This window comes from Mastomys coucha, unplaced genomic scaffold, assembly GCF_008632895.1.
Source record: "Mastomys coucha isolate ucsf_1 unplaced genomic scaffold, UCSF_Mcou_1 pScaffold20, whole genome shotgun sequence".
In the NCBI taxonomy this organism is placed as follows: Eukaryota; Metazoa; Chordata; class Mammalia; order Rodentia; family Muridae; genus Mastomys; species Mastomys coucha.
This window is the reverse complement of record NW_022196903.1, coordinates 65,444,193-65,461,544: the sequence shown is the minus strand read 5'-3', so window position 1 is coordinate 65,461,544 and position 17,352 is coordinate 65,444,193. Positions and strand designations below refer to the sequence as shown.

The 17,352-nt window shown below is 47.8% G+C and overlaps 2 protein-coding genes across 5 annotated transcripts in view; one reads left to right on the top strand and one right to left on the bottom strand.

Annotated features, from left to right (window-relative positions):
• The window catches only part of Mrpl35 (mitochondrial ribosomal protein L35), a 35,108-nt gene extending 22,340 nt beyond the window's left edge, over positions 1 to 12,768 (top strand). The window contains exon 5 of one of the 3 annotated variants that reach the window (XM_031382138.1): positions 12,470 to 12,768. In XM_031382138.1, the coding sequence (XP_031237998.1) occupies positions 12,470 to 12,494 (25 nt within the window). In that variant the 3' untranslated portion in view covers positions 12,495 to 12,768. Of the gene's footprint in view, positions 1 to 12,189; positions 12,209 to 12,466 lie in introns of those variants that run through there. The other 2 variants (XM_031382139.1, XM_031382140.1) reach the window with 2 other exon arrangements.
• Reep1 (receptor accessory protein 1) overlaps positions 1 to 17,352 on the bottom strand; it is a 110,660-nt gene that overhangs the window by 9,584 nt on the left and 83,724 nt on the right. Inside the window, exons 6-7 of one of the 2 annotated variants that reach the window (XM_031382134.1) lie at positions 7,071 to 7,248; positions 2,624 to 2,659 (exon numbers count right to left, since the gene is read on the bottom strand). In XM_031382134.1, coding sequence (XP_031237994.1) covers positions 2,624 to 2,659; positions 7,071 to 7,248 — 214 coding nt within the window. The remainder of the gene's footprint in view (positions 1 to 2,623; positions 2,660 to 7,070; positions 7,249 to 17,352) is intronic. The other variant, XM_031382136.1, reaches the window with a different exon arrangement.

Below are 17,352 nucleotides of genomic sequence, written 5' to 3'. Positions count from 1 at the left end.
GACAGGACATGCCTGTCTGAACACTTACATCCAGGATCCCAGCAGTCACCAAGGAGAGAGGAAAGAACACCCTGTTAGAGAAGGGGCTTTGGAATGAAACTCACGTGTACTTAAATTTATGTCCCACATACTTGACTTTAAAAAGGGCCAGATACACCTCTCTGACTGATGACAGGAAGCTCAGGGAGGAAGAGAGAAAAAAGGGGAGGAAAGGTGGTGGACAGGAAGTAGCTAAAAAGAGACAGAAATATGCAGGAAACAGCAGGGAGCCGACTGACAATCAGAATGAAGCAGAGAGGTAGGGAGAGAATGTTCTAGTGTCTGGGAGGCACAGACTAGAATAGGCCCTAACTAACAACGGCTGCTTGCTGGGCTCTGAGCTCTAATGCCATGGCTGTCGCTGCCCTGTAAGGTGACTGTCAGCCCCCTAAATTCCCACTTTTCCTTTCTCCACTGTCTGAATTAAGAGCCGGATTTGCAAATCCTTTAGAAATTTCAGTCTCTAAGGATGACAAGAACCTTCCCATGTTCTGAACTGAACACCATCCCACAGGACATATTTTCAGGGGATCACCCAAGACCCCCTGGAATCCTCTCAAATGGTGCTGAAGCTTGGGAGTCAGCTTCCAGCCCCAGTTGTAAGACAAGCCCATCCGACACTTTCTAGTCGAATGCCCTTCACTGGCAGAGAGCTGGAGGGACCACAGAAACATCTAACCTGTCCCTCCCACCTTACAGAAGGGAGAAGGTGGCCCAGAGAGTGGAGACATACAGGGGTCTCACTGTGGGAGGAATCATGGATCAGGCCCTTGCAAGGAGCTCTAGGGTGCAGAAAGAAGATTCCAGAGTAGTGGATGATAGCAGGACCCTTGGAGAGTAGGGCCTGCAAAAGCCAAGGCTTGGGCCAAAGTGACCAGCCCTAGACTCCAAGCAGAGCCATCCCCACTGGATGCTTCCAGCTATTTGCTACTAGCTATTCCACTCCTCCAGACTGCCATCCATTCCTAGACACCTGTGCAGTGGCCTGCAGAATTTGCAGATCCCTACCATCTGCTGATTTAATTGTTTGGTATACAGACATTGACTATAAAACTATGGTGTCCTCATAGGCAAAGGTTTCTTAGAGGCAGGGGGAAGAGGGGATCAGAAAGAATGGGATATTAACCGACCTGGTCCCCAGGTGATGCTATCCTGGGTCATGGCACTTGCAAGTCAACATGTAGAATGGGGGACAGAAATGGCCATGGCCATCTGGGGACAATGAAGAGCTGTTTCCCAAGAAGTGGGAATTCTACCAGGCCTATGTACCAGTGTCTAGCAATGGGAGTCCCTAGATTCCAAGATGGACTGGGAGGCCCCAGTTGGACATGGGCTGCCAAAGACTGGTTGAATGCTGCTCTCCCTCTGTGTCCCTGCTTAGTGCTCCTGTCTGTCACTTGTCTTGGACTTATGGCTTTCAAGACCCAGTCCCTTCCCTAGCTCCTGATGCACCTAGTTAAGCTCAGGCAAAGTGCAGGTACATCTTATAAAAGCAGTATAGCAGGCCCCAGAGAGCCACAGCTCCACCAGCCATCGCTCACACACACCAGCAGCAACATCAAGGGTTCCTGTTTGGAAGTGGGAGACCCAGAATCCTGGTTTTACCTGGCTGTCACAGCCTTTAAAAATAGTAACCATGGGCCAGAAAGATGGCTCAGTTAGTAAAGGCGCCTCCTACCGAGCCTGATGATCTGAATTTGGTCCCTAAAGCTCACGTGTGGGAAGCAAGAACCGACTCTCCCAAGTTGTTCCCTGACTTCCACACAGAGGCCATAGCACACACATGACCACATATCACCCCCCCCATACACAAATAAAGATTATAATAAACTAGGAGTCACCCTTCAAAAGCTCCTTTAACAACCATTTCTATTATAGTGCAGGGAGGAAAGCGGGGACCTTTAACTCTATTTTAGGATAAAAATACAGGCTCAGAGCAGTTAGGTGACTCACACAAAGTTGCAGAGCTAGTAAGTGGCAAGCCAGAGGTCTCTTAGTAAGGCCAGAATCCCCTAAAATCTCAGGGCTTTCTCCCTTCAGAGGATCCCTCTGTCCTCAGGACCCATTGCACTGAGTGTGCACTGCTATATGTCTCTAACATTACTTCTAAGAGGTTGGATAATTCTCCTTTCATGGAACACAGGTTTGGCAGGTGACTCACAGCCATCAAATAGACTGAGCACTAACTTGACTTCAAAGGCAAAGTCATTAAAGGTCATGATGGCTTCCTGCCTGGCCATTCACTCTGGGTCAAGCCACTGGCCATGTTTCAGCACTCCCCAAGAGCTTGAGAGAGACCCAGATGGTAAGGAACACCAGGCAGTGGCTCTGGAGCCATCCTGGGGTGGATCTGCCAGGTCTAGTCACACCCTCAGGTGACTGAGCCCAGCCAGCATCCTGAATGCAGCTTCTCCAGAGGTTTGGCCCCAGAAATGTAAGGCAGTATTTCTGCTTCCCCTAAGAGTCTTGTCCCTCATCTGACCCATCCACCTGAAAGGGAGCCCCAAGGCCAGGGTCCAGCATTTGGTTAGGGACCCCTGAAGCAAGCTGAATCCAGCAGGCTGCAGGCAGGCTGGCTACTCACCTTTCCGGGTCCTGCAGGTAGAGCAGCAGGTACACACTGTGGGAATCGATCAGGTGGAGGCACTGTCAGAGATAGCCCCCACCCAACCGGAACCAGGCCCCAGCAATCAGGGAGGCCTCAGAGGAGTGTTCGAATTCCTTTGAATTAGAATCCCAGGAAGAGGAAGGTCTTTATAGACACTACAGTATGGAAAAGGATCATCTCTGATTCATCTTCCTCTAGGGTCAGGCCCCAATTCCTGTTGCTCTAAGGAGTGAGAGCTGTTTAAGTTTCTCCTGGGAATAACCATCCCCCTCTCAAAACCTCTCCTAGACCTTTTGATTCAGAGAGTCCTCTGGGAAACCTCCTTAGACTATATACATACAGTAGGTGCTCACTAAATGCATGTGGACCCAGGGACTCTATAGAAGTCTCTCAACTCCAGGGACACTTCCTGGTGGCTAGTGGCAGCCATTCAATGTGTGATCCCTCCCTCTTAACCCATCAAGCCAGAGGGCTAACTAACATCAGGCAGGTCAGTCAGCTCTGGCCTGTGGCCCAGCCTCTCGCTCCTTCTCCATCTCCAGTGCTTAGATGCTGTGCTCTTGCAGGGCCATGTGTGTGTGTGTGTGTGTGTGTGTGTGTGTGTGTGTGTGTGTGTGTGTGTGTGTGCTAGGCACGTGGCAGGCAGGTGGAGGTCGGCTGGAGAGGGAGGCACAGGAGCATCTGTATCTAGAAACTTGCAGGCCCAGTAAACACAGCAGTAAAGCTTCTGTGTCTTCTTCTCCTTTATTTCTTTCCTTGGGATACAGAGAGACAAACGATTTCCTCCCTGGTTCTCCTCAGACCATCCTCCATTTCCTGAATCCACACCCATTTCCATCACCTCACTAACTCCCCTTCCTCAAGGAGCACAAATCCCAACATCTATGCACATCCCTTTGCTTAACTGTGGTCTTGCAAACTCTATATTCTTTTGTATAATATGTGTACTTTTTTGTGTATATACGTGTGGGGGGTGAGCCCACCCCTGCTTGTGAGTGTAGGGGTGAGAGCTTGATGTTGGCTTCTGGTCTTGCTCTCCATTTTATTTTTTGAAACAGGAGCTTGCACTGAACTTGGGGTTCACTGACTCATCTAGACTGGTCAAAGTCTCAGGATCTTCCTGTCAGTACCCTCCAGGGCTGGCATTACAGGCTCATGCTACAGCACCAGGCTTTTACACTGACTGACTCTGGGGATCCAAACTCAGTTCCCATGTTTATAAAGTAAACCCTTTACCAGCTGAGAAACTCCCTTCCTACCACTATCACCTCTCTCTCTCTTTCTCTCTCTCTCTCTCTTTCTCTCTCTCTCTCTCTCTCTCTCTCTCTCTCTCTCTCTCTCTCTCTCTCTCTCTCTCTCTCTCTCTCTCTCTCTCTCTCTCTCTCTCTCTCTCTCTCTCTCTCTCTCCCCATATCTATCTATTACTTGAAACAGGCCTGATCACATAGCCCTAGCCTGGAACTCACTGGTAAATGGGGCTGGTCTTAACCTCCTGTCTCTGTTTCCTAAGTGCTGGGATTTCATCACACCAGGCTATATTTTTCCTTTATATAAATGTTTACATAAGAATCCATTGTGGTTTGCGCATTTCCAATGGGCCATCCAGCTTTTTAAAAACCAGTGTGTCCATTGAGTCTGGGGCTTCCAGTTGCTACATGGCCATGGCCTGCAGCCATACCTTTACCTCAGCTGTTTCAGCTCCTGCCCCTGTTTGAAGTCTGAAAATGGTCTTTATTTTCTTCACTCTCATTCACCTTACAATCCTAAGACACAAGATATCTAGGACATGATGGAGCCTTTACTCCAGAGAAAGCTGAAGGGGCAGATATCTGCTTTCTGCACAAGGTCAAATACTCTGCTGTGACTTAGGCATAATTCTGAGAAAAGTTCTGAGGCTGGTGGCATACAGAACAGAGGGAAGGAACTGGGCTCATAGGAATGAGCAGGAACAGCTGTGGTGGCTGCCTCGTGGTGTTGTGCCAGCTTCCCTGTGTAGCATTTTCTGTATCCCATGGGCTCAGTGTTACCTAGCCAGGATGCGCTCCTGTGCTTATGTACTTGGTCTCTCAGCCAGTGGGGCCATTTTGGAAGGCTGTGGAACCTTTACGAGGTAGAACTTTGCAGGAGGAAATGAGTCACGAGGGGCAGGCCTTAAGTTTTGATAGTCAGACCCCACTTCCAGTTCTCTTCCTCTTTCTTGACTTCTGACCCAATGTGCCACAGTCCCATATTCCTGCTACCACCTTCCTGGCTGTGATGGCCTGTGCCTTCACTGTGAGCAGAAATAAACCCACGCTCCTGTCACTTGCTGCTTGTTAGTTATTTGGTCACAGCAATGAGAAAAAATGGCAGAGTGAGGCCTGGTTTGTACCCCTACTCCAGGACTCCTTACTCCATTTTCCTCCCAGGACATGGGATCCCATGCTGTGGGCAGGGGCGGGAAGGACAGAACAGTCCAGCTCCAACATGGGAATGGGCGCTTCTGCCCACTCCCAGGACCTGATCTGTACCTCATTTTTTCTGTCCAAGGTGACTTTTGATTTAGGCCCAGAGCAGTTGGGGAGAGTGCTACCTTCCTGGCCCCCCCACCATGGGCCAGCACCTCCCTCTCTGAAGGGAGGTCTCAGAGTGGCAAAAGATCTCACCCCCTCTGCTAGCACCAAAACAAACCACGAAACCTTCTCTCGTCTATGGCTGGGCTGGAAGCTGTTTCAGGCCCTGGAGGCATCCACATCTCTGAGACCCCGCCAAGCTCCTCTTGTTTTATTCTGAGCCCTGACCTGAAAAGTCTAACAAGAGAAGGCCTGGGCAGGAGGCCTGGATTCTGGTTCTGTGTGGCCTTGGCAGAGTGGGTGACTTCTCTGTGCCTGCTGCCTCTACTTGGTTCTCTCCTCTAGGACCAAAATAGACTCTTAAAGGGAAAGGGTAATAGGGCTCTCTGGGTTCACTTCCCAGCCAAAGCAGGACTCCCTGCCTGCCCTTTCAACTTTGGTGCGGGCTGTTCCAAAATCAGGGCTCACACTGCCTCACAGAGAAGCCCAGGTGTCTCCCGAACCCTTTCAGGATTGCGAAGTACTTTCTTGGTTGAGATGAAGACACAACAGGGTTTATATCAGTGGCTAATTACTACCTACTGGCACCAGGCATGGATGGCCCTGAGCACTCTGACTTTGCTTATTCCAATTGAATCCTCATAGCCAATGTTCTTCCTCTCCAGTCCTGCTCTGCTTCTAGGGTGAAAACATCTCCCATTAAAAATATGTGACCTTCAAACCTAGGGGTGGTGCATGGTCCTGAGCGGGAAGAAAGCTGAGGGATACCAAATAATGTTGATGGTATTGAGTGTTTGGGCCTGAGTATGTTATCACGTCTGCGCCATGTGCAAGTCCTCAGAATCAGGTGGGGTCTGTCAGGATCCGGGGCTCAGAACCCAAGAACCTTTGGAGGTGCCTCTTACAGTACACAGTAAGGGTCCAGGTACCCTGAAGGTCCTGGTTTGCATGTTTAAGGTCAGGACAGACACTGGGTACATAATACATATCCCCAAAACAGCCCAAGTCCTTGTTCTTTTTAACAAGGAGGGCAAAGGTGGTGACTTGGCACCTCCTCCAGACATCCTGCTGTCCACCATTTTCTATCAACAGCTCTGCTCTGCTCTATAGCTCTGTTGTGCTCCCAAGTAACTGTCATCTTCTAAGAATCCATCGTGGAAACTGATAGTGCCTGGTCCATACATTGAACCCCAGAGCTCCAAGTGCACGTGGATAGATTAATACTGGATTCACACCTTGACCTACACAGCTGGGTTTCACGCAAACCTACCGAGACCTCTGGAGACAGGCCGGAGATTCCACACATTAAACAGGGTTAAGCCCCAAGTGCTTAACCATGAGAGTTAGATTTCCAGTTACTGGAAGGACTTGGCCTCTCCAGGAACCTCAGGCCTAGTGTGGTCTTTGGTAGGCACAGATGTGGGCATGCTTAGTGAGCAGGCTGTCAGAAATGAACTAGAGGCAGTGCAGACGGAGGAGAGGAAGTACTCAGGAAGAAGGGAGACCCACGGTGTCACCAGGCCTGGGGAGTGGGAAAGGGGGGTCATGAGATCTGAGTGTGGGGCTAGAGAGAATAGGAAGCACTCCCAAGGCCCAGACATGACCCAGGAATAGCACCCATCACCCTGATTCCTCAGACGATGGCGAAGGAGGAATGACTATCTGATGCCAGTCACCTAACTTCCCCAAGGCACGGTCCCCAGGCCAGCTTCCTGAGTAGTCCACTCGATGCTGTGCTCTTCATCTGGCCTGGTATGATCTAACAAATGACTGCTGGTGACAAGTCCGTGGGCCAAGGGACACCTTCCGTGCCATCCAGTACTGTGCCTCCTAATGGCAATGAGGCTGCGAAGGGACAGGGAGTGACTTACCTGAGCTGCCGGCACTTTCAGAAGCACTCCTGGACATCTTGGGCTGGCCGTGTTTGCCGCTGGACCGCCCAGTCCCCGGTGGAGGAGGGCCTGAGGGAGCAGGAGCTCCATCACCCCTGATGGTGGTAAGGTCCTGCATGCTGAAGCTCCGTAGTCTTTCTGACAAGGCACCCTGTCCCTGGACACAACACAGGAGAGCACATGTCAGAGGCCTGGCCATAGGCTTATGGACCATAATGGGGACATGAGACATGATAGAGGCTGAGAGACCCTGCTCTGTGAGTAGACAAGGCAGAAACAAGCCCTGGTTTACCTCTGTTGAGGGTCCCAGGTACTCCGGTTGACAGGTGGCATAGATTCCAGGCTACCTCTGGGGTTCAGTTGTTGCTCCCTCTCTCTTTCAGACACCCCCAACAAATCTGTAGCTAGGATGACTATCCTCTGCAGCTCTCCTAATCCCCATTTTGTTGTCTGAGATAGGGTCTCACATGTTTGAGGCTGGCCTCAAATTTGCTGCTTATCAATATCGGAATATACCTGTTGGAGATCCTGCATTGGTCTTCTTGCCTCTACTTCCCAAATGCTAGGATTACAGGCAAGGGGCACCACATCTGGTTTATATACAGAAGGGCACACACTCAGGATTTTTTGTATGTCAGGCAGGTACTCTGCCACCTCAGCAACATCCCCAGCCACTGTAGTCCCTACTCTGTAGAGTTGGCTAGAGGCCTCAGCTTCTCACCAGTAAGAGTAAATATGTGGCCACATTGTCCCCAGCTCTCAAAATCTGCGTATAAAATCCAAACGTAATATTCTATGCAACCAGCCCTTCTTCCTAACACTATAGAATGCAGACGGTGTTATTTTAATGCACAATAGCAGCAGTATAAAAAAATTTCTGTGCAGTTGAGATGGTTAACAAAGCACACTTAACTCATATTGGCACATGCAGTACCCACGAGCACATAAAGACCCAAAAGGTAATGAATCAGGAAGGAAGAAATGATGCTAAAACAAAACAAAACAAAACCAAACTGTCTGCTATTGACGTAACCACTTCATATGCTGAGGGAGCTGTGGGGTGAATCTCTATGTGAATGTGTTCTTCTGCTTAGGAAAGCAAGATCAATGGGTTATATGGTTGAAAAAGCAAATCTTCCCTCCACCACCTGGTCCTGAGTGACAGCTCTGGGTGAGAGAAAGAATCAAGATGAAGACAGAGGACTGGATATGTGCAGTGAGCCTCAGGGCATGAGAGAGGCTTGTTAAATCTTGTTGCTTAGAATTGAGTTTACCTTATTTTGTATAGTTTTATTTTTTAACTTATTATTTGAGACTTTCATATATGCATTTAATGTGTTTTGATCAAATCCCCACTCTTTCAGAAGAGCTATTAGCAACTGATGGCTGCAGGCAGGGGTAGGGGAGTCAGTTATTTTTTTATAATTATTTGTGTGTGTGTGTGTGTGTGTGTGTGTGTGTGTGTGTGTGTGTGCGCTTTGGCTGAGCCAGAAGAAGCATCAGATCCCCTGCAGCTGGAGTTACAGGCAGCTGTGAGCTGCTGGACATGGATGTTGAGAGCCAAACTTAGGTCCTCTGGAAGAGCAGCAAATACTCTTAACCACTGAGCCATCTCTCCAGCCAGTTTTCTACAGGAATGAGGCCCCTGATAGGTTGTCCATGTTCTAGTAGATGGTCCTATATGCATGCACTAAGCAGGTTGAGCGGGTAAAAACAAACAAAAAGCCAAATAGCACATGAAGTTTGGAGAGACTTGTTTGGGGCAAGGGCACCTGAGAGTGGGATAGGAGACTGGTGAGAGACTGGTGTTACTGAGAATAGTGCTGGGATTTGGAGCAAGCAGCTGCCAGGCAATGAACTTGGGTGTGCTCAGAATACAGGGGGAGCCCGTGGGAACCGGAGAATATGGGACATCGGGGTGGTAATGCATCTTATTTTAACAGTGAAGGGAAGAGTGGGGCCTAGGGGTCCAGGGACTGTGGATAACAAGGTAGGGCAGACGTGACAGCACCAGCAGTGAGTGCATGGCAGATGGGGCAGCTGCAGCAAGAAAACAAGCAGAGGCTGAGTGCACAGGGCAGAGGCTTCATCCGGAGGGGCTGGAGAAGCCTTTTCACTTTACTCAGCAATAAAAAATGATCCGCATGGATGAGCAAAGCACAGCCACTTGCTAAAATGGAAGGTCTGAGTGTGACAGGGAAGAAAAGAAGGCAAGGGCACAAAACAGTAACTGAGCAGGTCGTGTCCATGTACTTAGGAATGTCTATACACATGTGTAATAATTATTAAAAAGAGGCCATACATTTAGAAGAGTGGATAGGATACATGGGAGAGGTTGGAAGGAGAACAGGAGAGGAGGGAGATGATCTAATTATCTTATAACTCAAAAATTATAACAATTATAAGGACAACAAAACCATAAACAACCACAACAAAGGGAGTGAGCTGGGGAGGAGCAAGCAAAAGGGGCTAGCACAAGCTTAGACGGTACACTGAAAAGTGAAACAAGCCAGTTCTTAACCCACCAGAGATACAAAATCATGTCTCAAGGAGACTAACAGCAATGACATGCAGGGCATGGTGACTCACACTGGAATCCCAGCATTTGGGAATTGAAGCAGGAAAACTGTCACAAGTCTGAGGCTGTCCCTACTAGCATAGTTCTTGGCCAACCTGGGCTACAGAGTGAACCTTATTCCCTCAAAGGCAACAACACCAAACATAAACCATAAACAGAAAATGATTTAAAAAGCCAAATAGATACAGTTAGAACCATTAATCTATGAAAAGGTAAAGTATTCCGTCCTTAAGAGATACCCATTGTGTAGAGCAAGCCAGAGTCAAGTTAAGGAGGTGAGCTAAGGACCTGGAGAGATGGCTCAGTGGCTAAGAGAGCTTGCTGTTCTCCCAGAGGAGCTGAGTTCAGTTCCCAGCACTCATGTCAGGAGCCTCACAATTGCCTGTAAGTCCAGCTCCAGGAAGATCCAACATTTCTGGCTTCCAACTCTCCCACACAAATGTGTACCCCACCCCCAAACAAACACCACATGTGTTCACATACACACATAATTAAATAAAATAAACCCAGTAAATTTAAGCCAACTAAATGATGGCTGCTGCTGCTGCCTGCCACATCTGAGTTGGCCATTGAAATCAGTGAAAGAAAAGACAGTGTATGGCCAAAAGGACCAGGTGGGGTTTCATGACCCCTAGCCCAACATCTAACTGCCAGGGACTAACTCCATCAACATCTTCTGGATCTTGTAAATGCTCTGCAACAGACCTGAGGGAAAACAGCGGTCAGCAGGACATGCCCATTTGGCAAATGGCTCGCTTTCACTCAGAGAAGGCCAGCCAGGGTAGCTCCAATATCACCAGCATCAGGAAGATTTTGAGTGTCATGGGTTAGGAAAGAGGAGGTAAAGACGGCTCAGCACCAAGCTGTGCTGGAGGGAACCGCAGAGGCATGGAAACAAGAGCCCAGAACAGCTGGAGCCAGCTGAAACCAACAACCCCTTAGCCTGGCTCAGGCTCTATTCAGCCTCAATCCTATTTACCTTCCCGGATGCCTACTTGAGCTGTGTGTGCTTGGGAGAACCCCCATCTTATTTGAGAGCTGTCATCTTCTAGCTGCCACATTGGGTTCCTTACTTTGGGAAAATAATTCTGGCTTTGTATTTTTGAAAAAGCATAATAGCCTGGCAGTGGTGGCACATGCCTTTAGTTCCAGCACTTGGGAGGCAAAAGCAGGTGGATCTCTGAGTTCCAGGACACTCAGGGCAACACAGAGAAACCCTGTCTCAAAGAGCAAAGCCAGGCTAAAATATATTCTGTGGCCACGGTGGAAGACACTGAGAGCCAACCATTCAAATATCTTTCTAAGCAGCCCCCTCCCTCCCTCTCTCTCCAGGATCTTTCTATGTAGCCCTGGCTGGCCTGGAACTTACTATGTAGACCAGTCTGACCTTGATCTCACAAAGGTCTATTTGTGTCTGTTTCCCGAGTGCTGGTATTAAAGTGATACACCACCATACCTGGCTATTTCTTTTCTTTTGAATATGTACACATTTGGATTATATGCAGGTATACTGGGGCATGTGTATATTTGTGTGTGTGCAAGTCAGAGGACCTTAGCCTGTGCTTCTGTTCTATCTATCTATCTGTCTGTCTGTCTGTCTGTCTGTCTGTCTGTCTGTCTACCTCTGCAGAGCTCTGAGTGTCCTGGAACTCAATGTGTAGACTAGGTTGGCCTTGAACAACTAGGTTGGCAGAGTTCCACCTACCTCTGCCTCCCAAGTGCTGGGATCAAAGGCATGCACCACCATGCCAGATGCTGTGCTCCTTTTAATTTTGTGCACAAAGGTGGTTTTTTTTGTTTTGTTTTGTTTTAAAATCTCAGTCTAGTAGTGTTTTAAGTAAGAAGTGGTAAACATTCTAAGTGAAAGGCACTGTGTCCCCATTTCATTAGCAATGTCTCCTTTCTTAGTGGCACTTGAGATAATGACTTCTTGACAATGGAAACTCCCTGCAACATTGCTCTCAACAGCGTCCATCCTGTCCCCTGTTCTCCATGCAACTGTACTTAATGCTGGGCATTGCATGCTGGTCTTCCCCTCCTATAGCTCCCTTTCTTATTGCAGACTTGCATCCATTCACCTTCCTACTTGACACACAGTAGGTGTCAAGGCAGAAAAAATAAGCATATGGATATCCAGTGTGTTGCTGCCCAAGTGAAGTGTCTACAGGAGACCACCCACTCCACTCCCATACATCAACCAGGGGTCCAGACCTTAAGGAGTTCTATTGAACACAGCTTGGGAGGTGTCCACAAGTGTGGGGCATAGGGGAAGGTAGCAAAGTCCTCCAGAGCAAAACCCCCTTTGGAGAACATGGGGGTGTAAATATGCAAACTAACTGGAAAGAGGGTTTTTGTTTTGTGTTTTTTTTGAGGTGGGGTTTCATTGTGTACCTCAGGCTGACCTAGAACTTTCTATGTAGACCAGGTTAGCCTTGAACTCAAATGTCTGCCTGGCTATGCTTCTCAAGTGCGGGGATTAAAGGCATATGCCACTGTACCTGGTTGTTTTGATTTTTTTAGATGGGGTTTCACATATCCAAGACTAACCTCTAACGTGCTAAGTAGACAAGGGTAGACCTCAAACTTTTGATCTTCCTGCTTCCACCTCCCAACCACTGGGATTTCAGGTATGCAAAACTACACTCAATTTATGTTGTGCTAGGGATTTGAACCCAAGGCTTTGTGGATGCTGGGCAAGCATTCCTCTGAATCCTACCCTAGCCTAAGAGGGGTACATTTGTTGGGCAGGTTTTAGTACTTTTCCACCACTAAGCATTACCGCTTTATTCCACCCCAGAAGGAATCTTCACGGTTTTGATGGCTAAGGAGGTGAATGGAGTCCAGCTATCCGTTGTCAATGCCCAAGACTGTCTTTGCTCAATGGACGCATGCCTCAGGTGCCAGGCTGTACTGGGTGGTAGGGCCAGGAGCACCACCCTCTTTTGTCCTTTTGCATTGTGCACAGGAGGCAGTGCAACTGCATTTCCAGAAACACCCAGCAGTCTCCCGAGACAACCCTGAGAACTCCTCTGTGAACACAGGACTTCCATGACAGTGACAAATGGCTTCAAACCCAAATCAATGTGGGCAGTCTATGCTTTGTAATGTTTTAATATTAACTGTTAATATTAATTAATAAAATATTAATAATAAACATTAATATTTAGTTGTTTTATTTTACATGTATGAGTGTTTTGCCTGAATGTATGTATGTATGTGTGCATGTCTGGTAGCTGTGGAGGTCAGAAGTAGGTATTGGAGCCCCTGGACCTGGAGTTACAGATGTTTGTAGGCCACTGTATAGATGCTAGAAACTGAACCTGGCCCTCAACCACTGAGCTATTTCTCTAGCTCCTATTTTTGACTTTGTCTCATATAGCCTAGGCTAGCCGCTAGCTTACTGTATAGTCAAGGTGACCTTGAGCTCCTGATCTTCCTGCCTCCACTTCCTAAGGGCAGGATTATAGTTGTGCAGCACCATGGCCCGTGGGTATTATATATTTACCTGAAATTAAAATAGAACTGAGAGGTAAGATAGATACACCCAGAAATGGAACAATTTAAGGCCCTGTACAGGTTCTGGAGAGACCCATTAAGTCACAGGGAAGGCACAAAGAAGTGCGAAGTTTAGTTCCTCCCCCTTCCCCAGGTACCCAGTGCCCACTGTGGATGACAGTGAGGGTGGAAGTAGAGGTTTTAGTGAGTCAGGCAATTGACAACAAAGCCTCTGGCATAACCACATTTCCCAGAGGTAATTCAAGAAGAGTTAGTGCTTCCTGCTACAGCTCACATCACAGCCAGCCCACTGACAGCATCCCCAGCTGAATGTGCTCAACAGCAGGGCCCAGCAGCCCCACCTAAGCATGCCACACAGAGATCGGGCTTTATTTAGGAAAAAAAAAAAATGGATTAACAAAATGGAAAGAGATGAGGATTTCTACCATGAGAGTACCAGTGCAAATTCAATTCATTCTCCAGGCATTGAACAGAGTGGGTGGGGGCTGAGTAAGTTAGTCACATGTTAGATGCTGCCAGACGAGCACACTAAAACCGCTCTGGTATGATGACAAAGTACAGCCAGTCTGTGTGTCTGGCATGGAGTCACACATGTCACACACAGGTGTTGGACAGCAAGACACCTGCCTCTGATCCAGACTAGAGGCTAGTGGGCAGAGATGGCTGAGAGGCCTCTCTACCTGACTGGATCGGTTTGGAGTTAGTCACACCTCCCAGTGGGGTTACCTGCCCTTCTCTGAGGTCCAAGGAGGAGACAAAATGAAAGATTCGAGTCACCTGATAAAAGGTAAAAAGGGGACAAAAAAAAAAAGCCATGGGCACAGGCCACCAAGATACTAAAGAGAGTCACATGGTCCCCATTTCCCTCCCTCCCTTGCTCGCTCGCTCACTTGCTCAGTCCACGCATTTCTCTGTTCATACACAACAAATGCTAGTTAGAAGCTGACAAAACTTCATGACTCCCTGAACAGGATCAAACACGTGTCAGTGTGAAGTAGCTCCTGCTTCCAGGAACCTCAATCGGACTAGGGTGTCAGGACAGAAATTTGTACAAGAGGAGAAATGACCAAGTTCACAAAATATACACCATCCTGGGTAGGACAGCATGGCTGGCCTGAGTCTCAGTGGAGGCCTTGCACACAGGCTCACACTTGTGCAAAGTGAGGGCTGAGGGCCCAGAAGCGAAGGGTAGGAGACTGAAGGTTTTGGAGTAGTGAGTGAAAAGAAAAAAAAAGGATGCTAGAATAGTGAGAATCTTCTAGAAACAGTTTGTGGCTTATGCTGAAAACTAGCCTCAGTATTCCAATATCGTTCTTTCCTGTCTTTCATTTTGCATCGGAGGGCAGGAATGTCTGGGATAAAGATCTGTTTCCTGACCTTCGTTTTGGGAAGTGCTCTTAAGGGGAAATAACAGGCAGAATCAAACTGTCTGGTGAGTTAGATCTCTGTATCAGGCCATCCGGATCATCTGAATCAAGCATCTCCAGGAAACAGGGGTTCAGGACCTTCGGACACGGAGCTGTCAGGATAGTTGTCTCAGTTTGAAGTCTTGCCTACCTCATGTATTCTTCAGAGATATCTCTTCAGCCTTCTTCCACATTTCTGAACTCTCGGGCACCCAGGTAATAAGTCACAGTCATTTCTGATGCTTCACAACCCTTTCCATTTCCTTCTCAAGCCCTAACCTTTCAGCATCCCCTCCTTCTTTCCCCTCCTCTGCCATTCTAACATGGACTGTTGCAGTAGCTATGCAAGTGGCTGACTGTTTCTTTTCCCTCCCTGTTTGAGGCCTCTGCAGCCCAACTCTGGTCCCAGCCTTCTTGTCTCATCTTTATCTTTCCATCCCTTTTTGCATCACACCTGTAGAACATCTTATCATACTAGAAATAGCAACTCTGAGTCCTATTTTTAAAAGGTCAGATTGACTGGAAATAAAGGAATGAGAAAACATAATTTGGTTTTCCAGTGAATGATGCCCATCTATTCAAACAGCAGGCTGTTGCCAAAACCTGACTGCCCCCTTCTGGTCACTGGTTACAATTGCAGGCAAAGTTGTCCGCATTTCCAGCAGCAAGTCAAGAGAGCGGATGCAGTCTGTAGTGTGAAAAGTGGGCTGGCACAAGGGAGAGGATGAGGAAACAGGAACTGCTGCATGAGTGCTGCTATAGGCAAGAGCTTCCAGCTCTGCTTCCCAGGGAGCCTCATCAGCATAGCTCCAAAGAACTTGGTGAAAGAGGGGAGTATTCCATCAAGGCTGGGGAACACCTAGGAATGTTCACAGAGGGCTTGAGGCAGCTGCCCAGGCGAAGTCCCCTCCATGATGCCAGCCAATGGCCAGCTAAGGAACTCAACTCCAGGGTTCTTTTTTTTTTTTTTTTTTTTTTTTTTTTTTTTGGTTTTTCGAGACAGGGTTTCTCTGTGTAGCCCTGGCTGTCCTGGAACTCACTCTGTAGACCAGGCTGGCCTCGAACTCAGAAATCCGCCTTCCTCTGCCTCCCAAGTGTTGGGATTAAAGGCGTGCACCACCACCGCCCGGCTCAACTCCAGGGTTCTTAATTTCAATTAATGTATATTGAAACAGACCTATGTGGCAAGTGGCTATCATATTAGACAGAATAAGGTTGGAGGAATAAAGAAGAGTGTATATTTCACATCATCTAAGGTTTTTGTCTGTTTTATTAAATACAGGCTCTCTATGTATCTCTGGATGTCCTGGAACTTGCTATGTAGACCAGGGTAAGATTGAACTCACAGAGATCTACCTGTCTCTACATCTCAAGCACTAGGATTAAAGTTGTGTGTCACCAGGACCAGCACATCAATTACCTTTAATGAGTAACACAAGTAAAAGCACTGCAAAACTAAGCATTTTAAGTTACTTAGATATATTTTGAGATTTTATTCATTTGTAACCTATATTTATGAGTGTCTGAATGTATGTCTGTGTATCAAGTTTGTGCTGTGCCTTCAGAGCCTGCAGAGCCAGAAGAGGATGTCAGATCTCCTGGGAATTATAGATGGTTGTGAGCTGCTACATGGATGCTGGGAATCGAACCTGGGTCTTCTGCAAGAGCAGCCAGTGCTCTGAACAGCTGAGCAATCTGTCCACCTCTTTCTGGCTATATTCTAATGCAGAAATGAAGAGAAAGAAGGCACATCCCCTTGGCTCAAGACACCAGAAACCTAGGGGCAGAAGAGAAGGCTAAGTAGCACACACTTCTCTTGCAGTGGACCTGAGTCCAGTTCCCAGCACACACATCAGATGGCTCCCAACCTCCTGTGACTCCAGCTCCAGGGCAACCTACACTTCTGGCCTTCCTGGGCAATAGCATTCATGGGCAAGTACCTACACACAGACACATAATTTAAAATAAAACATGTTTTTAAGTAAAGAAGCTAATAATCTAATAAAGAACATGGGGTTCTATAAAAAGGCACACATAAGCACGTGAGTGCAAATGTTCATGTCCCCTCCTCCCAAAAACCACCTGGAGAATCTCTAATTCAGAGTACAAATCTTACTTGCTGGCATCTCTCTTCAAAGGCTGACTTTAATAATAGGTTTGGTACAATTAGGACTGTGCCCAGGGCAAGTCTTCAGGGGAATTAAAACAACATTGTCTGCCTCTTTCCTTTCCTTCCTTTTCTTTTCTCTCTCCTCTTTTCTTTTCTTTTCTCTCTCCTCTTTTCTTTTCTCTTCCTTTCTTTTCTTTCTACTTTCCTTCTCTTTCTTTCTTTTTCTTGACAAAGTTCTCCTTGTAGCCCTGGCTATCCTGAACTCCGTAGACCAGCTTAACCTTGAACACAGGGCTCCGCCTGCCTTTGTCTTTTGAGTGCTGGGATTAAAGGCCTGCATTTTTCAAATTAAGCAGTGAGTTAAAAGAAAAGTTAGTTTAGGCCTGGCGGTGGTGGCGCATGCCTTTAATCCCAGCACTTGGGAGGCAGAGGCAGGCGGATTTCTGAGTTCGAGGCCAGCCTGGTCTACAGAGTGAGCTCCAGGACAGCCAGGGCTCTACAGAGAAACCCTGTCTCGATTAGCAAGTCTAAGAACAGACCGTTAGGATGGACCTCCTGTAGGAGCCAGGTTTCAAAGGCAGGGAGGCAGCAGGGGGCCATGTGGGTTGCAAGAACTTTTACTCAGTTCTTTCTCACAGTGGGGGTGGGGAG